The sequence below is a fragment of the Pimephales promelas genome, chromosome 14 (assembly GCF_988280905.1).
Source record: "Pimephales promelas chromosome 14, fPimPro1.hap1.1, whole genome shotgun sequence".
NCBI lineage: Eukaryota > Metazoa > Chordata > Actinopteri > Cypriniformes > Leuciscidae > Pimephales > Pimephales promelas.
The window spans coordinates 5,214,781-5,241,227 of NC_142782.1; the positions used below are offsets into that span (position 1 = coordinate 5,214,781).

Below are 26,447 nucleotides of genomic sequence, written 5' to 3' on the forward strand. Positions count from 1 at the left end.
TATCATTTTTACTGCATTTTTACATTTTTACTAAGTAATCTGAGGGAGCGGGCGCTTTGGTCTGAGCAAGCGATGGAAAGCGCCGGAAGTGACCTCTCGGGCGTGTACATAGATTTCAGAAGTGTTACCCTTCACTGTGAAGATCTAAACATATTTAGATATACAGAAAAACCCAATGGAAGACGATTTCGATATATAAACCGACAACATTGATTTTTTTTTTTTTGCAACCATGCAAGAGATCACTTCCGGCACTTTCCATCGCTTGGGCACACCGAAGCGCCCACGCCCTCAGATTACTTGGACGTGGCATGGTTACAAGTGGTAAAAACTATGTAAATACTGTTAGTTTTCTCACACAAACCGCTCATTTCGTGTCTTAGGCCATCAATGTGTACTTACATTTACGAGTAATTAAATCATGTTTAATTTGGACTTCTCTGTGCATGCTCTTTGAGGTGGTGACCATAGACCTGCATTATTTGACTGACAGACAACAACGGTTTGACCTAAAAATATCAAAATTGAAAATACTGCAGAAACAAAGACACTTACATCTTGGATGCCCTTGAGGTAAGCTAAAACATATCAAAAATTAATTTCAAAGTGAACTAAATTAATTTCAAAGTGAACTTTAACCTTTACCAGACAAATATACCACAAGCAATCTTATCACCGATGATGAAACAGAAGAACGAAAGGGTAACTTTAAATGACATCACTTTACATTGCAGTGCCCGTTACACATATTACATACATATTCAAATGTTTGATTACAAGTAGATCCACAAAATGTACTTTAGTTATATGTTGTAATTAACTAGTAATTACAATGTAATAACGTATTAATACAAAAGCTAATGGATTCTTTTCAAGTAGTTGCATGTCGAACATTCTCGGTTCAATACAAGTTACGTTAAATCGACAACATTTTTGCTATGTTATTGTTATCTAAAACTAAAAAGTAAAAAAAATTTAAATTGTAATTGAAATAAAGCAGAAATAAAACAAAATGGCGAATCCAAACTAGAAATAGAACAAAATGACAAATCCAAACTAGAAATAAAACAAAATGGCGAATCCAAAATATAAAAAATGATAAATCATAACATAATGACTAAAACTATAATGAAAACTGAAAAATACAATTAAAATATTTAATTTAAAATACTAATTATTGGCTATAATAGTATATAAATAATACTTCATTTTACGGCCATTGTTTTGTAAAATTGTATAAAACAACTTTACAAAGAAAAACTCAAACTAAAAACATGTTAACATGTTGTGGTGATACTATTGAAAATGTGAGAATTTGAACATTAACGAATTAGCACCATTCACTACCACTACAAATGTCTCATTATAACCAAGACTTTTGCGGATTTGTTTAACAGAAAATAAAAGAAGGAAGTAGTAGAAATGTATTTTTATATTTTATATATTTTTTTAAGTAATCAACATTTACTTGAATCAGTAATTGAAGCATTGTGTACAATAAGTGTTCATTTAATTTAAACAATATAGTGTACATCTCTTGTTGTCATTAAATTGTGTACTTGCATAAAAATATTGACATTATAACAGCCTCCATGCTCTCTAGACATCTAGTATCTGTCAGCCACTCGAATGCTTGAATGCACTTGAATATTGAATGCTCTCGTCACAATAATGAACCATCAATGCGCTCAGAAACTGTAATGTGCCCTTGACCTACCGGCTGGACGTTTTACTGCACAAACTCAACATCCACAGCTTTCGTGCACCTCATCTAGATCTATGACACTGGTTGTGATTTAATAGTTCTTTCAAATAATGTGATCAAAAACACAAGTTTAAATTTCTTATAAATTTAGTACCTAAATATTATATATTTTTTTACAGTTACAAAACGCACATCGGTGCTTTAGCCCTAGATTCATTGTGTATTTTGTGTTATTTAAAGGAATGTTCTGCGTTAAAAGAAGTTAAGCTCTATCTATAGCATCTAGCATTTATTTGATTGTTTTTGGACATCTTTAGGATCTGTCTTAAAAATGACAGCTTGAACGCTAAGTGAATCAGGACTAAATTATTGATGTATAATTGACGATAGCTTACACCCCAGTGGCGGTTATGTTTAGGGGTGGACCTTCATGCTTGCTTTCTCCCCCCAAAAAATCATTCCTTTTTTGACTCACATTGTACAAATCACCACCTCGTAAACTAGCCATGTTTTCTCATGCGATCGGGTTAGACATCCTGGTCTACATTACCAACATAATTGTTAGCGGTAACACTTTACAATAAGGTCCTGTTGGTTAAAGGAGAACTCCAGCGCAAAATGAACCTTTGGTCTAATTACACATTGTTACCTAGTCAACCGTTATCTGAGATTTGTTTTCATGATTGCCGAATGTAAATAGTTTTATCTATAAAAACAGTTTAGCCTATAACGCTAGTATAACGCTAGTATATGGGGCATAGAGTAATGACAAATAAAAATCGCTTGTTATAACCACTAACAAGGCTCAAAATAGCCCCACAGTAACACGACAGCATAATAAGGGTCCCTACATTCAAACCGAAGCGTTGAGAACTTTTTCAGTGTCCATACAGTTTAATAAGAAGATATTTTATACACACAGTCAACTTCGCGAATACAGGAAGAAGCCATCTTTGAAAAATAGTCTCTACCAGTCGATCTACGAACGCCGATCCAAGTGCGCTGGTGAGATGTGAATAAGGTGATAAGGTGAGCGCGAACAGTAGTCTATGTACATATTGAAGAGAAGAAAATGGTTCGTGTTTGTGTTTCTTCCGGAAACAACGGACCATATGAGATTCTGCATTCGTAGATCGACTGGTAGACCTGGTCTCCTTTAACATGAACTAATATTAACTAATGAACAATGCATTTGTTACAGTATGAATGTAAACATTAAAAATAACAAAGTAAATTAATTTCTAGTTTAATGTTAGCTCGTCCATTAAAAAACATTCAAGGATACAACTTTTGATTTTAACGACTTATTAGTAAATGTTGAAATTAATATTATAGATTATAAAATGTTTAGTTTGTAGTAGTTAACTGTTGCGGTTCACAAATGGAAGCTCATTGTAAAGTGTTACCAACGTAAACAGACTCTTTCTAATATCCATGTGAAAGTTACTGGTGTGATTTCCATGGTCATGCTCAAGTTGAAATATTGGATATAACTTTCAAAACAGTCTTTTCCATAGCAGTGCCTTTCCCCAGACTTCTATTCCACGTGCATTGTTTTAAAACACGGTTTTTGGTTTGTTTGAGTCATGTTCAAAGTGTTAAAATGTTGTTTTGAAGAGGGACATTCCTATAAAAACCTTCACGTCTGATGGTGGAGAGAGGCTGAGGGTGAGGAGCACCTTTAGTTTGTTAACCAAAGACCACGAGTCAAGGACTGATGATACTTCTGACCTTGACAAGCTTTATTGATTTTTTTGATTCGTCCAAACCAGAGAAAACTGATACCTGGCCTCTGAATCATTGATAAGCACAAGGTTGCTGACTCTCTCTGTCAGGCAGATGGAGAACTGCATCTCTGCAGACACCCACACTTCCTGAACCCGAGGGCTACAATTTCACCTCGCTCCTCGTTCCCACTCCACTTCCGCTCCTCTCTGAATGGCTCTGCTTTTCTCATGCTGCAGTGAGATGTGTTTGTGTGTGTATCTACAGTCGGGTCCGAAACTTTGAGAACGCGCTGGGTTTAAAGAATCTAGAAATAAAGTTTTCACTTGAATCCTTATTCTTAGTAAATGATTTGTATAATTTTTTTTTAAAAGATAGTAAAAACACATTCACGCAGTGAATTACAGCATAATTAGGATAAAAAAATACAGGCATGAAACCTTCATATAAGTAAGTAATCATGTATTTTGTGCTTGTGGACAACCAAGGAGGCACTTACACACACACTCAAGACCACTGTGCGAAAATAAGCCCCTTAGGACGTCTAACTCGACACTTCCTCTCAGAGAAACCACAAAAACAATCACACGCTCCCACTCAGAGACCAACTGACTATCAAGCTGTCAGGAGCAAGACAAACGCAAACACGCGTATATGTGGGGAATAAAACAATGAAAATCTGAGGGTCAGATTATGAACGGTCACATTTACTGATGTTCGGCAAATTTTCGCTAGCAAAAGGCGAAAGATTTCCCCATGCAGATTTATCGCGCTGACCAAACGAAACCCTCTTCTGTGTGAGCTGTGCTGTGCTTAACAGTAAGGGCCAGATTTACTAAAGGAGGGCAAATTCACCCTTTGCCAGGAGTTTGATTGACAGGAGATCTGACCAATCATAATTCACTGCCGAATCCGCCATTTGTGTTAACGTCTTTCCGCGATTGAAACAACATTCCTTCTGATGTTCATTCACGTTTTATTGATGCTATAAATTAACTAGAAGGAAGAGATGATCAGATCACGAGCAGCTTTAACTGAGGCGCTACAGCGATCCGTCACCACACATTAAAGAGCCACAAAACTGTATTTATTGTTTACATTTCTTGAAGAAAAGACAAAATTTAAAATTTGAGACTATTTCATATGAAAAGTAACCAGGTCTGTCCTGGGAGTTTGATTAACAGGCGATCTGACCAATCATAATTCACCATCTGCCGAATCCGCCATTTGGTTCGACAAAGCAGTCAGGAGAGTTAGTAGATTAACGTCGGTGGAAAAACTGTGTACTGACGTCTTTCCGTGATTGAAGCAACATTCCTTCTGATGTTCATTCACGTTTTTTTGATGCTATAAATTAACTAGAAGGAAGAGATGATCGGATCACGAGCAGCTTTAACTGAGGCGCTACAGCGATCCGTCACCACACATTAAAGAGCCACAAAACTGTATTTATTGTTTACATTTCTTGAAGAAAAGACAAAATTTAAAATTTGAAACTATTTCATATGAAAAGTAACCAGGTCTGTCCTGGGAGTTTGATTGACAGGCGATCTGACCAATCATAATTCACCATCTGCCGAATCCGCCATTTGGTTCGACAAAGCAGTCAGAAGAGTTAGTAGATTAACGTCGGTGGAAAAACTGTGTACTGACGTCTTTCCGCGATTGAAACAACATTCCTTCTGATGTTCATTCACGTTTTTTTGATGCTATAAATTAACTAGAAGGAAGAGATGATCAGATCATGAGCAGCTTTAACTGAGGCGCTACAGCGATCCGTCACCACACATTAAAGAGCCACAAAACCGGATTTATTGTTTAAATTTCTTGAAGAAAAGACAAAATTTAAAATTTGAGACTATTTCATATGAAAAGTAACCAGGTCTGTCCTGGGAGTTTGATTGACAGGCGATCTGACCAATCATAATTCACCATCTGCCGAATCCGCCATTTGGTTCGACAAAGCAGTCAGGAGAGTTAGTAGATTAACGTCGGTGGAAAAACTGTGTACTGACGTCTTTCCGTAATTGAAACAACATTCCTTCTGATGTTCATTCACGTTTTTTTGATGCTATAAATTAACTAGAAGGAAGAGATGATCGGATCACGAGCAGCTTTAACTGAGGCGCTACAGCGATCCGTCACCACACATTAAAGAGCCACAAAACCGTATTTATTGTTTAAATTTCTTGAAGAAAAGACAAAATTTAAAATTTGAGACTATTTCATATGAAAAGTAACCAGGTCTGTCCTGGGAGTTTGATTGACAGGCGATCTGACCAATCATAATTCACCATCTGCCGAATCCGCCATTTGGTTCGACAAAGCAGTCAGGAGAGTTAGTAGATTAACGTCGGTGGAAAAACTGTGTACTGACGTCTTTCCGTGATTGAAACAACATTCCTTCTGATGTTCATTCACGTTTTTTGATGCTATAAATTAACTAGAAGGAAGAGATGATCAGATCACGAGCAGCTTTAACTGAGGCGCTACAGCGATCCGTCACCACACATTAAAGAGCCACAAAACCGGATTTATTGTTTAAATTTCTTGAAGAAAAGACAAAATTTTTAATTTGAGACTATTTCATATGAAAAGTAACCAGTTCTGTCCTGGGAGTTTGATTGACAGGCGATCTGACCAATCATAATTCACCATCTGCCGAATCCGCCATTTGGTTCGACAAAGCAGTCAGGAGAGTTAGTAGATTAAAGGTGGAATACCTAAGATTTTTGCATTAAAATATCCCAAAATCACAAGGCCAGTGCAAGGCATAGCGATCAGAATATCAAGAATATCATACCAGGACCAGTAAATAATCACCTTGTAACCCCCCCAAAACACCCTAGCAAAAACATAACAATGAAATACAGTAGAAACTACTCAGAGCACCTTAACCACCATACACTGTAGCAACACCCTGGCAACCACACTAGCATTGTTGTGCCAGCAACATCTGCACTTTTACAATCCTTTCTTAAGAAAATGTATCTTCTAACAAACTTACTAAATGATAAACAGTCACCCCTCCACAACACAACGGTTTATTCCCTATAAGAGGACTCATGTTTAGTCAAGAAGCATGGCACACACATCATTAGGAGAGACAAACAAGAATGCAAGAAAACGCTTTAGTATCTAGTAGTCAGCAAATATTATTTAAGTAAACTTTACTATGTTAGTGTGCACTTTTTAAAGAGGATCTATTATGCCCTTTTACATAGTCTTCATAGTCTCCTTATTTTTTTCACATATTTGATATGGTTGCAGCTCCTCCAATTCCCAGTCTGTCAGTAACGTTTGGTTCTCTATGAAGCCCCTCCCTCCAAAAAGCACAATGTGCTCTGATTGGTCGGCTGGACCAGTGTGTTGTGATTGGTCAACAGCTTAGAGCATGTTTAGGAAATCCTAAACACACTACTAACTCAAAAAGACCTTTATTTTCCATATGCCTTGGGCGAGAATTATTTAAATGTGGAATATCGAGAAATGTTCGTTCTCGGAAGAAAACTCAAGACTACAATGGAGGCGTTTCAGGGAGTTCAGAAACAGTGACACTGATATAGAGACTAATTCTTGCTGGAGTGACTTTGTGCTTTAGAACAGCAAAACACTAAAGAAAGTTGGAAATGTAAAAACGCATAACAAGTCCTCTTCAATATTCTCCATGAGAAACAAATGTTATAATGGATTAAGTGTGTATTAGTAATTATTACAGCTCATTAAAGAGTCGAAGCACAGCCTTCCGTTAAGCATTTCTCTTTTCCATTTCCACAAAGGAAACCCACTTATTCCGCCCAGAACAATGTGTCTTTCCAAAGCAGTCCTTAATGAAGGTTTGGCAGAGCCGAGAGGTGCTTACCTTTGATTCCAAACTTTGAGTTGCGTCCAAACTTCAGAATGACAAGCATCAAGATGAAGCCTGTGAATGTGATTGCTGCAATTCCCACGACCACGTACACCTACAAACCGAATGAAGAGTCTTTAGACCACTCACTGCATTCAAAGCTTCATTGGGTAAAAATACTTAAAGGGGTGATGAACTGAGATATCAAATTTTCCTTGAGCTTTTGACATCTAAGAGGTCATCATGTTATAAGAATATCCTGTTCTAAGTTTCAGAACTGAAAACGTCCCTGTTAGTCCAATAAAAGCTTTTATTGGCACCAGCCTCAGCAAACGACTCATTTTTTAAAGTGGGGAACTATGACGTCAAAGAGGATAAAACACCACCCCCGCAGAAGAAGATTAACGCCTACTTCAACACAGCCGGTTTAGCCCCGCCCACCGATTCGTACATTTCACGCATAGCTAAATAACATAGGCCTACCTTGTGATGACAAACCGGATCAAGCTACCGAGCGAGCAATACAAAATATTTTACAACCATTTTCCAACATTAGACGTTTTCAAAACAATTTCCCCCAAGTGCACCGGCGACGAGTGAGTCGAAACTCATTATAATATGCAAAACTGTTATCCACTCACAGCAGTGGGCGATTACTTCCAAGTCTTCAGTGCGAGACGCCCATAAAAACAGAGCGTTTTTGAGGTAGGCTCAAAACTAGGGTAGAAAATAGCCTATTACTTATTCATTTAGATGTTTTTGAATGTAAAAACCAAGTGAACCTCATAAGTTGACCTCAGACAACAATATAATCAAATTTAAAAAGCCAGTTTATGACCCCTTTAATCTCCATGCGCAAGAGATTTTGGCGAGTTTTACAAGTTTACTATACTAAAAACTGATTGGACATCTAGAGGTCACAAACATACATCAAAGGTGGCTTAAAGGGATAGTTCACCCAAAAATGAAAATTCTGGCCGTTTCTCAAAACCAAGAATGCATAGAACAGACTTGTGTTCTTGGGAAGAAAGCTCTTGCTAGTTGTTCTTGGAAGAACGAACTCGCGAGGTGACGAGCACACAGAACGCTTCTGACATATTTAGAAGATGTGTTCTTGCTGGTATTGCGCAATAGTACCCCCTCACAGACGCCGTCTGCAGTGCCCAAACATAACGAGAATTATTATACAGCCAGGCTTTATCGCCCAAGCCTAAGGGATTACTCTACATACACTACAATGTAATGTATATTCACAACAATAAAGCAACACCTGTCTCATTTTAATTCTGCTTCTGTTGTTTGTTTGTGTACATCACTAGCCAACGGCGCGAAAAAACGTCGGTAATATTCGGTAATACTTTTGACCTGCCTCTCTCTGCTTCCCGCTCCTTCCGCAAATGCCGAAATGAATTATGGGATATTTCTGCCGTCAAGTTCACACAAGTTACCAACCGATGCATCCTCGGTAAAATGGGAGTGTCAAGAACACATCCGGGATTTTTAACCGTTCTTGCCTAAATGCAAACTTGTGTATTGGGACAGTACTTGGGCCGCGACTGATGACGTTTTACAAGTCCACAAGAACACAAGTACAGACAAGAAGGCATATTGAGAAACGGCCTCTGTCATTAATTACTCACCCATAAGTAAGACTTTCGTTCATCTTCGGAATACAAATAAAAATCTTTTTAATGAAATCTGAGAGGTTTCTCTCCCTCCACTGACAGCTACACTTTGACGCTTCAAAAGTTCATAAAGAGATCGTAAAACTAATCCCTATTTCAACTATCCCCCATTCCAGGATTTTCTCCATATAATGGACTTCAATGGGAACCAAACGGTTCAAGGTCCAAATGAGAGTTTCAGTGCCGCTTCAAAGGGCTTTAAACGACACCAGACGATGAATAAGGGTCTTAATAAGGGTCTTATCAACTCAAATATTTGTTAATTTTGATGAACGAGTTTGAACAGGAGAGTCACAAACGTACATCACAGAACAGAGCAAAGCTTTTTTATTTATTTTTGAAATTACCGATTGTTTCGCTAGATAAGACCCTTATTCATCATCTGGTGTCGTTTAAAGCCCTTTGAAGCTGCACTGAAACTCTCATTTGGACCTTGAACCGTTTGGTTCCCAATGAAGTCCATTATGGAGAAAATTCAGGAACGTTTTCATCAAAAACCTTAATTTCTTTTCGACTGAAGAAAGAAAGACGTGGACATCTTGGATGACATGGGGGTGAGTAAATCAGCAAAAGTTTTTTTAAAAAGTGAACTACTCCTTTAATAAAAGTAACTATTTATTATTAAACATCAGTGTCAATTATCATATTGCTGTTGCTGCCATATAAAAAATAAAAAGTCTATAACCGAATTTCACCCTACATTGTCCGTAAAATCCTACTCGTGATAAAATCACTGTCCCGCACAGACTTGTTTTTTTATTTTGATGCAGTAAAATCTTATGAAATGATGAAACTTAAGAATAAATCAATTTCACTCACAGCAACTTTGTCCTCAGGCGGTCCAAGAGGAGTGTCATCTGTTTGGAAGAGAAGAAAAACATAAGATATATGTGCGTAGATTACAAATCTATCTATAATCCTGTATGTTCCTGTGTCTTTTGTTCATACCTGTAGTGGGATCTCACACACAAGAAGACAAACACAAGAAGAAAATGTAAGAATTATTATGAATTATCCTTTTTTTAACAAAACCTTTGTAATAAAGATTTCATAACATTATAATTAATATGTGTATTATGTAATAAATGACTAAAACGCAATAGTTCAACCCAAAATGAAATTGTCAACATTGACTTGTGTTGATCCAAACCCATATGACTTTATTAGGTGGAACACAAGAAAATCATAAGTCATATGGGTTTGAAATGTCAAAACCAAACATAATATTCTTAAACTAGACTCACCATAATACAGCGGATCAGTAACTGATTCTGATGAAACAACATGGAAAAGAAAACAAATAAGGCAACTTTGCAGACACATTCATAGAAATTGTTTCATTCTGGCTGCATACTAATTTCAACTCACCGTTCCACGGCTCATGCATGAAATGAGCGAATACTGTCTTGTTGTCCTCTCCGTATATATTACTGGCCATGAGTGTGTATTTTCCATTGTTGATGTGTGTGGGACTGTCCAGCTGTAAGCAACCATGGTATTCCCCCTCTGAATAATCGTGGATCATGGTCTGGATAAAGCTGCCCTCTTGCAGGGGTTGGTCGTTTAATAACCAGCTCAGTATCGGCTCTGGGTTACCCGCCACGCTGAAGGGAATGCACCAATGGTGGTCTGAGATCGCATCCATCAGCTTGCTGATCACAGGGGCAACTGCCATAATAAATGGACAAGACAAGGGTAAACAAACGCAAATAACTTGAATACCCTTAATAAGGATTAGTTCACTTTCAAAAAAACATTTGCTGATAATTTACTCACCCCCATGTCATCCAAGATGTCCACGTCTTTATTTCTTCAGTCGAAAAGAAATAAAGGTTTTTGATGAAAACATTCCAGGATTTTCTCCATATAATGGACTTCAATGGGAACCAAACGGTTCAAGGTCCAAATGAGAGTTTCAGTGCAGCTTCAAAGGGCTTTAAACGACACCAGACGATGAATAAGGGTCTTATCTAGAGAAACGAACGCTCATTTTAAAAATAAATAAAAAAGTTTAAGTTTTATAAGCTCAAATGCTCGCATTGCTCTATTCTGTGATGCCCGTTCGTGACTCTCCTGTTCAAACTCGTTCATCAAAATGAACAAATCTTTTTTCGAGTCATGACTCGAAGGGTCCTAGATAAGACCCTTATTCACGTCTGGTGTCGTTTAAAGCCCTTTAAAGCGGCACTGAATCTCTCATTTGGACCTTGAACCGTTTGGTTCCCTATGAAGTCCATTATATGGAGAAAATCCTGGAACGTTTTCATCAAAAACCTTAATTTATTTTCGACTGAAGAAATAATGACATGGATATCATGGATGACATGGGGGTGAGTAAATTATCGGCAAAATTTTTTTAAAAGTGAACTACTCCTTTAATGATTTATGGTAGCATTACATGCTTGGTCTTATTAAAATGTATTATTTGCTGATTAAATAATTACGTAACACTATATTTTACAGTGTCATTGTTAGATGTTAGATTAAGTTACAGTAGTAATACATGCAACTAACCCTAAACCTAATGGATGTAGTTAATTCATATTACTAAGTACATAAAATACACTGTATCAAGGATACCTTGAAATAAAATCAAACTTCTAAAGTACATCTAGTACACAATCATATCGAAATCATTTATACTATATATATATATATATGAAGAGTTCAGATGCAAAAGCCTCTAAATGCCATTAGAAATTTTCTTCTAGAATGATCATTTTTATCAAGCTTGTATATTTAAGTTCAGTAATTTCACTTAAATGGCAATTAATAGGTAATCTTCATTGACATTTAAGTGAAATTACTGAACTTAAATATACAAGCTTGATAAAAATGATCATTTTAGAAGAAAATTTCAAATGGCACTTAGAGGCTTTTGCATCTGAACTCTTCATATATATATATATATATATATATATATATATATATATATATATATATATATATATATATATATGTTCTCTTTTGTATTAAACACTTTAAAACTTGGGTAGTGTATATAAAAAAATTATGAGTAGCAATTATAGCAGTATCCCAGACTCGTGCAATAATTCTCATGAAACAGTGTGTATCTGTTGGTTTTACAGCTGTGTGTTTCTCTTGATAACTTACACAGTATGTCCAGATGCACAGACGCCTCAGACTCTCCCACCATGTTATCAGATCTGCAGGTGATTTTGCATCCGTTGTCCAGAGAGGAGACATTGAAGAGCTTGAGCTCTGACATTTGACCTGAGCCTTCTTTCTGTGGGTGTGAGTTACAGCAATGTCAATGCCATTCCTATTTAAAGTCTATGCAATAGAATACAGACAACACAGATCCCTGGCCTTATTGTGGACGATTCATTGTGGTCATTCCAAAGAAAAAATATTTTGCCTTTAATCGAAATGTAATCAGTTGCTCTCCCTCCGAAATGACTGTCCTTTTCCGTTGGCGTCACTTAGGCGGATGGCCAATTGGATAATGTTAACCAATAGCTATTCAGGGATTGTTGTTTTGGGGAATATCCTGTTACGCCTCATTACGAAAATGGTTTGCAAATTGCAATATACATTAGCTGCTTTTCCACCAACGGACGCAGCGTTATTCAATGTTTTAACGTAATTTCCACAAACAGGAAGACAGGGTGGGACATATCGAATAGCTCCTCCCCTTTTTAAAAATAGCCAATAGCGTTTTGTTTATAATCACAGCTGGACTAGAGCTGTTGAGCTCAGTAAAGCCGCAGTCCCACCTAATCTCTAACCGTTTCTTCTCACAATCTACGCCTTATTACTTTAAAATATAGCATTCTGTACAGAACTCAAATGGGTCCGATTCCTGCGCCGACTCCATCATATGATCCGCTCTGTACTATCGTGTCTCGCGTGATTTAATTTGCCCCAATTAGTCGAATTATAATGTAGGGGATGGAGCTTCAGATTCTAGAGAGCATTTGATTGGACAGAAGACCTGATTAGAAGCGGAAGTGCAGAGTGATGTCATCAAAATCATTGAGCCATATTGGCGGAAGTGAGAGATTGTGAGTTTGAATGCTTATATCTTCTAAATGCAAATTGTCACACTAGCTTATAGATAACAGTAAGGCTAACATATTTATACCAAAAGGCAAAAAAAAAAAAAAAATTACATTAAAATGGTAAAATCAACTAAATCTGTTAAATAATTAAGCAATCCTCTCAGCAAAATCTAATGCAAATGTCATAAATAAGGAATGGCTTTCATAATGTATCATCAAAATGGAGACACCCCTCGCTGCAGCCTGTAGCACGATGACGTAGCTGGATGGTCCAACACGTGTTGGACCCTGTAACGCGCGCATGCGCACTAGTCAAGTCAAGTCATCTTGATTTATATATCGCTTTTAACAATTTAGATTGTTTCAAAGCAGCTTTACATAGATACGCATATAATTTAATGTAACAGATTGTTTTTGCTTTATAGCGGTTCATGAATAATGTTATTTTACAGCTAAAGTTAGTTTTGATTCTGTCGAAATAATTTGTTATTAAATTAGGGGATGACACCGTTCTCTCTAAACAGACTTTAAACGCGATCCTGTGATAAACGCTGATGGCACATGCACATTAAGAATTCATAGGCCTAGTTAGTGTAGAGAGTTGGTGAATAATCGTTGATCTTCCAATACATTTAAATATGGTCACGAGCGAAGCTCTTATTTTCAGAGCTTTCAGAATAAAACTTTTTTTTTTTAAATAATTGCGACTTTTTCCTTACAATTGCGAGTATACTTTTCGCATACTGACTTTATTTCTCAGAATTGTGAGATATAAAGTCAGAATTGCGTGAAATAAAGCCTCAATCGCATGTTATAAAGACAGAATTAGGTGAAATAAAGTCTCAATCGCTTGTTATAAAGACAGAATTAGGTGAAATAAAGCCTCAATCGCATGTTATAAAGACAGAATTAGGTAAAATAAAGCCTTAATCGCACGTTATAAAGACAGAATTAAGTGAAATTAAGCCTCAATCGCATGTTATAAAGACAGAATTAAGTGAAATTAAGCCTCAATCGCATGTTATAAAGACAGAATTGGGTGAAATAAAGCCTCAATCGCATGTTATAAAGACAGAATTAAGTGAAATTAAGCCTCAATCGCATGTTATAAAGACAGAATTAAGTGAAATTAAGCCTCAATCGCATGTTATAAAGACAGAATTAAGTGAAATTAAGCCTCAATCGCATGTTATAAAGACAGAATGGCGTGAAATTAAGCCTCAATCGCATGTTATAAAGACAGAATGGCGTGAAATAAAGTCGCAATTGTGTGTTATAAAGACAGAATTAGGAAAAATAAAGCCTCAATCGCATGTTATAGAATTGCGTGAAATAAAGTCGCAATTGTGTGCTATAAAGTCAGAATTCTGACCTTTTTTCTCGCAATTCTGAATGTATAACATAAATGCGAGTTTATTATTACAAGATTTATTTTCCCCATGCTGTTATTATTTTAGCATTTTCCTTACTTATTCATCAATAATTACTTATAATTATTTGACAGTATTATACTACACAGTTTGAACATCATCTCAGTACAATATTGAGCTTACATATCACTTAAAACCAATGCATTCGAATTATAATCAGAGATCGGCACTGCGCATGCGTAAATGACGTCACCAAAACACACATCCATCCACTACGTATTGGACCATCCAGCTACGTCATCGTGCTACAGACTGCAGCGAGGACCTCTTGTCAAAATGACTGAACAACACTGGTCTGCAATACAATGTTAAAATGCTGTGGCAAGACCTTTTGCATCCACTCTTTGGCATCCACACGAAAAGAAATCGCAACAACCACTAATAATCCAACTGAAAGAACTTTGAGATGTTAGATTTACCTGGTGCGCTGAGTTTAATTGGCAGGTGTTCCAGTTCAGATTGGGCGTGGGCGTTCCTGACGTGTTGCACACCAGCGTCACATTGAGCCCTTTCCTCATGGTCACTTTGGTGGGTTTGAGAGTCACAGTGGGGAGAACTAGAGAGAACAACAGACCACCAAGCAGAACGTTTATACACTAATTAATAAAAAGTATTAATTAGAAAAAATTTATATAATCAGTATCGTTGTCTTGGTTTTTGATAAAAAAAAACATCTAAAAGGTCCTTAGAACAGGGGTAGGGGGGTTAGATGGGAATTAGTATTATAGTAGTATAAGTTTTCTTTCTTATTGTAAATAAATAAATAAATAAAAAGACTAAATTACAATAAATAAATAAATATAGGTCCTTAGAACATAAGTGGTTTGGAATATTTTTTTTCAAAATGCATTTAAGTCTGAATGGTCAGATTGGGAGTAGTTTGCCATTCAGGACATGACACTTATAATAACAATAACAATATTATCTTTATCTTTATCTGAACTTTTCAGTTTTCCATTTATACATATTATATCGTTTCAAATGACTAATTCTTTCAGGTTATATTTAAAGTTACACAAAGATACCAGTCACAAAATTATATTTTTTTCTATTTATGTCAAAAATCATTAGGATATCAAGTAAAGATCATATGACGATATTTTATAAATGTCTTACCGTAAATATATAAAACATTATTATTATTATTATTATTTGGTTTTGTGGTCCAGGGTCACATATGTATTTGATCCTTTTAAAAGCTTTTAAAATATATACATTTATTCGATTTTTTTAATCACTTTAAATAAATGTATTCAAAGTAAATTAGTTTTAACATGAATAGGATTTTCAATTTTTTTTTTTTTAATTCTCAAAACCTAAACCAAATCCTTTTTGTGATCTATAAGAATATTATTTATTGAAGTATTATTACAAATTTGCACTGTGCTTAAAGCCGATTATTGTATGTGTGATAACGCAATGAAATATGCCAAATTGTCTGGACATCTACTTTACTGTAAATAAAATATTGGTTTAACTTTTTATTGGTTTCAACTTAATTAAAATTTTAAGTTCATTGAAACGGAAAAAGTGAGTCAATACAACGAAGGAGATTGATTTAATCATCAGAAACTCAAAATATTATGTTATCTGAAATACATAAATAAATTATCCAAGTTGATTTGACAAAAGAAAAAAATGTTGTGATTACAAATCATGAAAATATTTTTTTTACAGTGTTGGGCAGGCTGTCATACAAATATATTAAGAACACGTAAGAGAGAACCAACTGAATATTAATAACTGATTATGTGCTTGCTATAGTCAATGTATCCTTTTTTCTGTGAGCGTTTTGTATTTCTATGCATTTTTTGAATAGTAAAATAAAACCTGTAGCTGTATGTTGCCTTTTTTAACCAAATAGTTTTGTCAGATAAACTTCTTCCCTCATATTCAAAATATTTTACCTTATATTTTGATGTTTAAGGTCATTAAAAATAAATATACCTTTTAAGACATCACTTTTGGCCAATACTGCATCTATATTTAATTAAATGTGTTGTTTTGAACAACTTTTAAAAGAAATCTTTCATTTTATTTCTAATTTTTGGACATTTTCCACCTAGTTAAAGGGGCATTGAGATATGTATTCGATATTTTAGTCCAGAAACGTAATCACTTTAAATAATTTAAAATCATAGTTACTTAATTTTAGCATGAAAACATTTGAACATTTTTGAAAACATTTCACCAATTCTCAAAAACAATTATTTTTGATATTTTATTGTAATGTTTTACTATTTTCTAACAGTCGATTCTTTGTAAAGTGGAACCGAAGTGTATATTTATATTAAATTTAGCTCAGATATCAGATAACTCGTACTTCTCCACCGGCGTCACAGGAACACCGTTCTAACCCGCCAGGCGCTCCCGCTAAACTCAAGGCCAAAGAGTGCCGACAGCTCTGACTGTCTCGGTCATGAACAGACAGCCAAATCAGATCTCTATCTCCATCTGCTCCCAGGTGGCCGCAAGTTACATCCTTATCGCCGCGTCCCGGGAACCTCTTCCTGCGGCCGGACACTGCAGGTCACGCAGCTATGATCATTTCAAGATTGTATACTTTTTTATGTATAAGTTAAATATCCACCAAACACAGTAACACACACCTTCAGTCTGTTCTGACTGGATATTCCCATAGCAGCTGCTACTCTTAAAGGATTAGTTCACCCAAAAATGACCCTCATGTCGTCCCAAGCCCAAAAGACCTCCGTTCATCTTCTTCTTTTAGATTTAGTCCGAGAGTTTTCTGTCCCTCCATTGATAATGTATGTAAGGTATACTGTCCTTGTCCAGAAAGGAAATAAAGACATCATAAAAGTCGTCCATGTGACATCAGTGGGTTAGTTACAATGTTTTGAAGCATCGGAAATACATTTTGGTCCAAAAATAACAAAAACTACGACTTTATTCAGCATTGTATTGTCTTCCGGTTCTGTTGTGGATCCGCATTCAGTGAGCTTCGGTTAAAGTCTGAGGGAGACGCACGCTGTACAAAACAATCTTTAAAAACATGTCAAAGGATTTCCACACTTCCTTTTTTTGCCCAGCTGTATTTATTTGAGCCCAAATACACACGTCAGCCGCGTCTTACGTCAGCTGCGTCACTGAACGCGGATCCACAACAGAACTGGAAGACAATACCATGCTGAATAAAGTCGTCGTTTTTGTTATTTTTGGACCAAAATGTATTTTCGATGCTTCAAAACGTTGTAACTAACCCACTGATGTGACATGGACTACTTTGATGATGTCTTTATTTCCTTTCAGGACAAGGACAGTATACCGGACGTACATTTTCAATAGAGGGACAGAAACAAAATATCTTAAAGGGGCGGTTTACTGCTTTTTTTTTCTTTGCATGATTGTGTTTATGGGGTGCAATAGAACATGTATTTGTGGTTTTTCTTTTTTTTTTTTATTATTTTTCATAAATTTCACCTTTATTGTAAGCCGCTTTCCCCTCTGTCATTTGAACGAGCGGTTGACTTCCTGAGTCTATGAAACCACGCCCTCAGAAACAGGCAGTGGGCTCAGATTGGTTAGTTTGGGCCGGTGTGTTGTGATTGCCTAAACTGCACGTTGTCCGGAAAATTCAAGCCCATTCCCTTTACTGGCGAAAGTGCTCCGGTCAATGTCCATAATGGTGTTGATCTCAGTATGAGCCAGAATCAGACCCAGAAAGCGGCGATGAAGAGAGTCAAGCAGAACCTCACCACAAACGGCTCTTACAAAACGTTTCTGAATGGTAATTTGCCTATATTTTTTTAACTTTATACACATTTGTTTTACGCAATAGCATCGAACTGACTGGCTACTATATAGACAAACAGTGTTGGCATTAGTTTACGTTCATGATCAAATCAAAAAATAACGTCAAAGTATATATACATGAAAAATACATTTAAAACATTAGTACTTATACAAATTCAGGTCCAAAATGTTTGTACGCGTTTGTCGTAGACACGAAATAGCATAACTAAGTGGATATAAAGCCAGCGCTGGCATTTGACAAAACTAAAACATTACGTCTAAAATTATACATGCAAATACATTTAAAATGATGAAGTCTTAGCCTACTTACAGGTTGTGGCCCAACAACTGCTGCCTCTGCTTTTAAAGTTGGAACAGCTTCATGTTTTAGTAACAGTTTCTTGTTGAATCCATTGAATTGAATTGAATTGAATTCGTGGAGATTCTGGAAGCTGTCTTTCGCAAAATGCGCAGCACAGAGAGCTGAATTACGATCGTCATTTTCAGGAACATTATCAAACATAAATTGTATCCATTGTTGACGAAGTACAGCGTCGGTGGGAAGCTCGAACACAGAAGACCTGACAGCAGGATGAACACAACACACTCGACGAGCCGCAGAAATATGGCCATGCCCTTTTAAGCATATTCCGGAGGGAGGGGTTGATGCAAATGTGTGGGTTGGTGACGTCTAAAACCCAGCTGTAGTCCCAATCGAGTCGTTTTTGTAGGCATTAAAATTTAAAAGACAATATCTCTGCTTACATGGAACTTTCTGTGCTGCAACTTTGCAGATACTGTTCATGCACCAACACACTCTAAAAAATGCTGGGTTGTTTTAACCCAATTTTGGGTAAAATGTGGACAAACCCAGCCATTGGGTAAAAAATGTAATTTAAAAATGTAACCCAATGGCTGGGTTTGTCCATATTTTACCCAAAATTGGGTTAAAACAACCCAGCATTTTTTAGAGTGCAGCAACGTTACACACTATTTAAAATGAAAAAAGTGAAATCGCAATAAACCACCCCTTTAAACTGTGTTCTGAAGATGAACGGAGGTTTTACGGACTCGGGACGACATGAGGCAGAGTCATTAATGACATCATTTTCATTTTTGGGTGAACTAACCCTTTAAGAAGCAGTTCCCAAAAATGTTAATTCTTTCATCATTTACTCATGCTCACGTCGTGACTTTCGGCGGAAAACAAAAAAATATATTTTGAAGAATTGTTTTTGTCCGTACAATGTAAGGCCACGTTTACACAAAGCCAGGTATTTAGCTAAACGAAAATTTTCCCCCTCTCCGTTTTCAAAAATAACATCGTTCACACACCCGCATAAATACGCCGTCGAGCGGCATCATAACTATGCCAAACCTATTGGCGGCAGTGTAGGGGTTAAGGATAAAGCCATGCAAGCCAATCAGAATCCTCAGAATCGACAAGAGAGAACCTAAAACGCCGTTTCTCCCAGTTCACACGACAACACATACATTTCAGAAATCTCCACTTTGGCCGGAGTTTTTAGAAATAATCGTTTTCTGTGATAAAAACGGGGTTTTCGTGTAAACGAGAGGCCAATCCGCAGGGAAATACCTGCGTTTTCTCTTCGTGTAAATGGGGCCTAAGTCAGTGGAGTCTAAAATGTCACTGGACCCCAAAAAAACCCCCACATTTTTCGAAATATCTTCTTTGCGTTCAGTCATACAGGGGTGCGTTTCCCGAAAGATTGATTTTTTCAACGATACATCATACTATGGAAGTGAAGCAGCGAGTTACGGCGGGCGTTGTATGGGAAATGTACCCTGGTTTGGAACGACATAAGGGCAAGTGAATCATTATTGTGATTCAAAGGCATCAAGTTTCTCTTAATTGTATTGGCAAAACATCTCTAATGTACATCTGCCACTTGAGATGTTCCAAAAAACCATGGCAAGTTAAAATGAGTCAGTGGAGCAGCTTATTTTCTTTCATGGCACAAAAAAACGGAAAAGAAAGGCAGCGTTTGGCCACAGGCCAGCAGACGCTCCGGCAGAGTCTAAATGTCTCAGTGTTTTTGCATTCTGGGGATCCCCCCGTCTGTCTCTATTTTTTCCCTTTTCCTCCCTCTCTCTCTTGTCCTCTCTTCCTCCCTCGAGGCCCTTCTGCTGTGGTATTGCTTAAAATAGGCCTGGCTGGAGGCTCATCCTAGGATCAATAATGATCCGCGTCTCAAGCCGCAGCCATAAAACTACAGCCTGGACAAATCACATCTTACCAAACCTAAACTTCAGTCTGGAATATCATACGAGTGAAACCGCAAGTTTCCTTTCAGATATGCGGATTCTCTGTTATCCAGGCCATGGTGGAATGTCTTTCAATTCGCAGAAATACTTCAGTTTTAGGGGATTCGTTCAATTCTTACAGTCTTGTCATAAAGGCCAGTGTTGGTGTTGTTAAGTAAAATAAAAACTGTTATAAATCATGTTTTGATCATTGAAATAATGCTGAAATAAAACAGAAAAAAATTAATACGTAAATCAATTAAATGATATTTAGAAATGTAGCCTTTGCAACTAGCTGAAATAAATTAAGTTAATAATAGTAATACACTCTAAACAATGCTGGGTTGTGTTAACCCAAATTTGGATCAAATATGGACAAACCCAAATGTTGGGTTTAAAATGTAATTTCAAATTTAACCCAACTTCAACTTTCATACATTTTTTAATTGCATTTTTAACCCACCATTTGGGTCTCTCCATATTTTACACAAATTTGGGTTGAGTGTAGTAACTAACATTGAAAATGAAATAAAAATAAATGCAAGCTAGACAGCAAAAAATGCTAAGTTGTTTCAACCCAGGTTTGGGTCAAATACTGTATGGACAAACCCAACCATTTACATTTTTCAATTACATTATAAATCAAACGGTTGGGTTTGTCCACATTTTACCTGAACGTGGGTTGAAACAACCCAGCATTTTTTAAAGTGGAGAAAATGTAATCAAAATGACAAAACCACATAACAAATGTGCTTCATATTAATAAATGACAATTAATAAATAGTAAAATGGTAAATAATACTAAACTTACACTAATAAAGACACATTTGAGTACCTCTTATCAATCAAATGATCCATAGATATGATTAATACACTCAAAAAAAAAAAAATGCTAGGTTGTTTCAACCCAAATTTGGGTCAAATATGGACAAATCCAAATGTTCAAATGTTCAACTTTCACTTTCAATTGTAAATTTTTTAATTGCATTTTTAACCCAACATTTGGGGTTTGTCCATATTTTACCCAAATTTGGGTTGAAACAACTCAGCATTTTTTAGAGTGTAGTAACTAACATTGAAAATGAAATAAAAATAAAGCTAGACACCAAAAAATGCTAAGTTGTTTCAACCCACGTTTGGGTCAAATAGTGTACAGACAAACCCAACCATTTACATTTTTCAATTACATTATAAATCAAACGGTAGGGTTTATCCACATTTTACCCAAATGTGGGTTGGAACAACCCCACATTTTTTTTTAAAGTGGAGAAAAATAAATTAAAAATGACAAAAGCACAAAACAAATGTGCTTAATATTAATAAATGACAATTAGTAAATACTAAAATGGTAAATAATACTAAACTTCCACTAATAAAGACACATTTGAGTGCCTCTTATAAATCAAATGATCCATAGATATGATTAATTACACTCAAAAAAAAAAATGCTAGGTTGTTTCAACCCAAATTTGGGTCAAATATGGACAAATCCAAATGTTGGGTTAAAATATAATTATACATTTTAACCCAACTTCAACTTTCACTTTCAATTGTAAATTTTTTAATTGCATTTTTAACCCAACATTTGGGGTTTGTCCATATTTTACCCAAATTTGGGTTGAAACAACTCAGCATTTTTTAGAGTGTAGTAACTAACATTGAAAATGAAATAAATTCAAGCTAGACAGCAAAAAATGCTAAGTTGTTTCAACCCACGTTTGGGTCAAATACTGTATGGACAAACCCAACCATTTACATTTTTCAATTACATTATAAATCAAACGGTTGGGTTTGTCCACATTTTACCCGAACGTGGGTTGAAACAACCCAGCATTTTTTAAAGTGGAGAAAAAGTAATCAAAATGACAAAAACACATAAAAAATGTGCTTCATATTAATAAATGACAATTAATAAATACTAAAATGATAAATAATACTAAACTTACACTAATAAAGACACAATTGAGTGCCTCTTATCAATCAAATGATCCATAGATATGATTAATCATTATTTTTACCCCCTCAGGTGTACTCATTTTCTCAACAAAACAATCACATTTTTTTCCTGATCATTTTCAATCAATCTTTCTGATTCTTCAAAATAAGCAGCATTTTTGCTGCGGTCCTGTTTCATAATTCAATGTTAACGCCCTCTCACATGTTAAATACGATACAGCCCTGCACTCACAAGCTAAGGGTTAATGCTCGTTCCAGGTTTTAACTGTCCCATCTTTGTCTATACTCTATAGTGACAGAAATTGTTAAAATCAGACTGAAACATGTTAAAAAATCTAATTCAGCCACTGGTATCAAACATCAGGATCCTTCAGAACTATAAGCAGAGAACCAACTTCTGATTATTTCACTCACTTGTCATTAAATTTAGGAATTACTGTCTAACAATAATCTAACCAGCTTCATCTTATCTCACAGTGTCTGGGCAGGATTGTGACTATCTTAGATCAGAACATTGGGGGACATTGAAACATTGTTTCATTAAATGGCCAAAAAATTGAGTTCTTAAAGTTACAGTACAATTTTTAAAGAGCTTCTATTGTAAAGATCAAGGATGATTTGATAGCTCGTGATATGACCCCTGTAAAAGGAAAGTCTAGACTGTATTGTCTTTATCTGTATTGTCTTTATCAAGTAATTCTTACCACAGTTGGGCAGTGTGAGCATAGCCAGAGCTCTCCTCTTCCCTCCCTCCTCCACACACATCAGCTCCTCGGACTCCTCTCCTCTCCACTGCTTCAACCACACGTTTTCACACGAGCACTGCAAAGTATTGCCTGCCAGCAACCTGCCACATACCAATGCACACAAGTGTATTATAACAAACATGGAGTACTCACACCCAAATAACTCTACTTGCAACCTGGTTAGACTGCATCATTATCAGGATGATGTATCTTATGGATATGGACAGTGTTAAAGGAGTAGTTCACTTTTAAAAAAAACTTTTGCTGATAATTTACTCACCCCCATGTCATCCAAGATGTCCACGTCTTTCTTTCTTCAGTTGAAAAGATTAATTAAGGTTTTTGATGAAAACATTCCAGGATTTTTCTCCATATAATGGACTACATTGGGAACCAAACGGTTCAAGGTCCAAATGAGAGTTTCAGTGCAGCTTCAAAGGGCTTTAAACGACACCAGACGATGAATAAGGGTCTTATCTAGTGAAACGATCGATCATTTAAAGTTTAAGTTTTATAAATGCTCGCTTTGCTCTGTTCTGTGATGCGCGTTCGCGACTCTCCTGTTCCAAATGAACTAATCTTTTTTTCGAGTCATTTGGTTCATTCAACGAATGAAATGATTCGAAAAAAGATTCATTCATTTTGATGAACGAGTTCGAACAGGAGAGCCACGAACGCGCATCACAGAACAGAGCAAGGCAAGCATTAGGCTTATGAATTTTTTTTAAATAACTGATCGTTTCGCTAGATAAGACCCTTATTCATCATCTGGTGTCGTTTAAAGCCCTTTGAAGCTGCACTGAAACTCATTTTGACCTTAAACCGTTTGGTTCCCATTGAAATGCATTATATGGAGAAAAACCTTAAAGGTTTTCATCAAAAACCTTAATTTCTTTTCAACTGAAGTAAGAAAGACGTGGACATCTTGGATGACATGGGGGTGAGTAAATTATCATCAAAAGTTTTTTTTTTTAAAAAGTGACTGGTAACACATTACAAGTAACACAAGTCGTGTAATCAGATTACTTTTCGAAGTAACTAGTAAAGTAATGCATTACTTTTAAATTTGCAACAAATATCTAAGATCCTTTTTCAAATATATAAAACAAGTTACTTTTTTTAACACCTCTATTGACTGACAGCTGTCCTATCCTTATGTGAGAGAAATCGGGAGTGTGTGTGTATGTGTGTGTGAACATTATGAGTATTGTAAATGTGAACATGCAGAAAAGCAGATTCAGTATTCCTCAAAATGAATGAAAACAGCGACATGCAAACTCAGAATATTACGCAAATCTCCAATAAATAAATGTTGAATATACTTTATGCATTTAATCTCACTTTATTTTCCGATGTCTTTTCTGCTGACCTCACTGATCCGATTCAATACCAAAAAGCAAAACTGGAAAATCCAGTTTATCGGACAATATTTTCAAGAGTGGCTGGCAACCAGTCCCGTTTGACTGATTCCAAAATTTATCAAATTTACCAACAACCTTGAAAATTAAAAAATATTACTTTTTTATTCTTTTGAATAGTTTTGTAATATATTATTTAAATTGTATATTGTGTGCAAGCATCATTTGCTGAAGAAAATGAAAATGAAATAGAAAATGAAATAGAAAATTAAATATCATATTTTATACAGTATATATCATATATTATATATCATATTCTAATCACCAAGACCAAAACAAACAGAGACACAGCATACACTGAATGCTAACTGTATAATACATCTTCAATAAACACTCCGAGACTCACAGGGATGAAATGTTTAAATGGTGAAAAGTCCTCCAGGATAGATACGACAGATTGTTCTCTTTGAGATTCCTGAAAAAGGAGGCAATGATCAGCACTAATACTAAATTCCCACAATATCAGATGTTTGTACCTTTGTAAACAATCGAAACATGCTAAATTGAACCTTCACCTCATCCAAAACCAAAAACACTCACATATATTGTAGTTTCAGGTTGCTCTGAAAGGCCTGCCTCGAAATATATGTGAGTTTCGTGTTTGTTACAGTTCTGAGGGATAGACAAACACCGATGTAATTTCCATCTCACCGCATTTAAAGAACATACAAGTTGTTCCACATTTTAGTACTCACAAGTTTCTGAGGTTGCGGTACAAGTTGAGATCTTTTTCATTAATGGATGTGAAACTGCTTTGATTTGCAATGTATCTGTAAACAGCAACAAGAACATACTCTTTAAAAGAAAATCAAGTGTGATTTGTAACCTAAAGTCTTCATTGGCATCTGGCTCATATCATTGTTTTTGCAAACATACCAAGAAGAGAATATAATGGCAATAATAATGTGGTTTCCACTTATAAAATTACTTTGGCACAGTAATTCAAGTACAATAAATCAAATTGAATAAATCACACGATTATGCAAGTTAATGACGCTGTAATTCATTGGCTGGCCGTTGGCACAACATGCATGACCACCTTCAGTGACCCCTGGCATCTCCTGTATGACTTACATGTCTGTGATATTCTCCATCTCTGCTTCGGACTGCAACATTGGAAAAGCCATAATACTGCGCTCCGCATCCACGCACGAGATCCGCACGCCCGTGCACGTGCAGAGCTCCGGACAAGCGGTTCCGGGCCTCCAGAGCGCGAGCAGCACCAGAACCAGAACCCAACAGAACCCCCAGCCCGCCATGCCGAAGCCCCTCGACAGCAGGCTCATCCCCGGGTCCTCGCCTCCAGATTTAAGACCCCCTGGAAACCGACGCGTGGAGAGGAGACGGCGCAAAACACACGCGCCCGCGTCTGGTGCGTCCGAGCGCGAGACTCGCAGATCGTGAGACTCGGTCGACCTTGTCTCGGGCGTCTATCTACTGAAGTGTCCGTAATCCTCTCTCCCTCTCGCCTCTGTGTGTGTCGCTCTACCTCGAATGATGCTGCCGTTAAATGCAGAAGACGCGCGCTTGAGAAACGCGAGTGCTGAAGTGAGGGAGCGCGAGCGCTGGATGATGCACATCTGAGGGGAGGAGACGAGGAGAGGAGGAGAACGGACCATTAAAGCACTTTATTGATTATTGACAATGACATCCTTACACCGATCAAGACTTGAGAGTTTAAAGTTATGGATAAATCGCATGCGAAGCCCATGTCGTGATTCCGTTAGGCCTATATCATGTCAATGCAAGTCAGGACAGTTGTTTTAGCTCCTTTCAGGAATGTTGCTCATATTATGGTAATGGCAGCCACTAATTAGCACAGGATTCCTTAAAGACTAAAAAGGAGGCAAATCGGGGCTACGTCATCATCTGAGGGACGATCGCTGTTTGAAACA

General features: G+C 36.6%; 1 protein-coding gene across 4 annotated transcripts in view; it reads right to left on the bottom strand.

Moving 5' to 3' along the window:
• The window catches only part of ntrk2a (neurotrophic tyrosine kinase, receptor, type 2a), a 64,177-nt gene extending 37,930 nt beyond the window's left edge, over positions 1–26,247 (bottom strand). The window contains exons 1-12 of one of the 4 annotated variants that reach the window (XM_039674878.2): positions 25,627–26,247; positions 25,248–25,322; positions 25,093–25,164; positions 24,899–24,967; positions 23,093–23,235; positions 14,834–14,970; positions 12,077–12,209; positions 10,331–10,630; positions 10,207–10,233; positions 9,911–9,922; positions 9,782–9,819; positions 7,293–7,392 (exon numbers count right to left, since the gene is read on the bottom strand). In XM_039674878.2, the coding sequence (XP_039530812.1) occupies positions 7,293–7,392; positions 9,782–9,819; positions 9,911–9,922; positions 10,207–10,233; positions 10,331–10,630; positions 12,077–12,209; positions 14,834–14,970; positions 23,093–23,235; positions 24,899–24,967; positions 25,093–25,164; positions 25,248–25,322; positions 25,627–25,838 (1,318 nt within the window). In that variant the 5' untranslated portion in view covers positions 25,839–26,247. The remainder of the gene's footprint in view (positions 1–7,292; positions 7,393–9,781; positions 9,820–9,910; positions 9,923–10,206; positions 10,234–10,330; positions 10,631–12,076; positions 12,210–14,833; positions 14,971–23,092; positions 23,236–24,898; positions 24,968–25,092; positions 25,165–25,247; positions 25,323–25,626) is intronic. The other 3 variants (XM_089119305.1, XM_089119304.1, XM_089119306.1) reach the window with 3 other exon arrangements.
• Between the last annotated feature and the right edge of the window lie 200 nt (positions 26,248–26,447).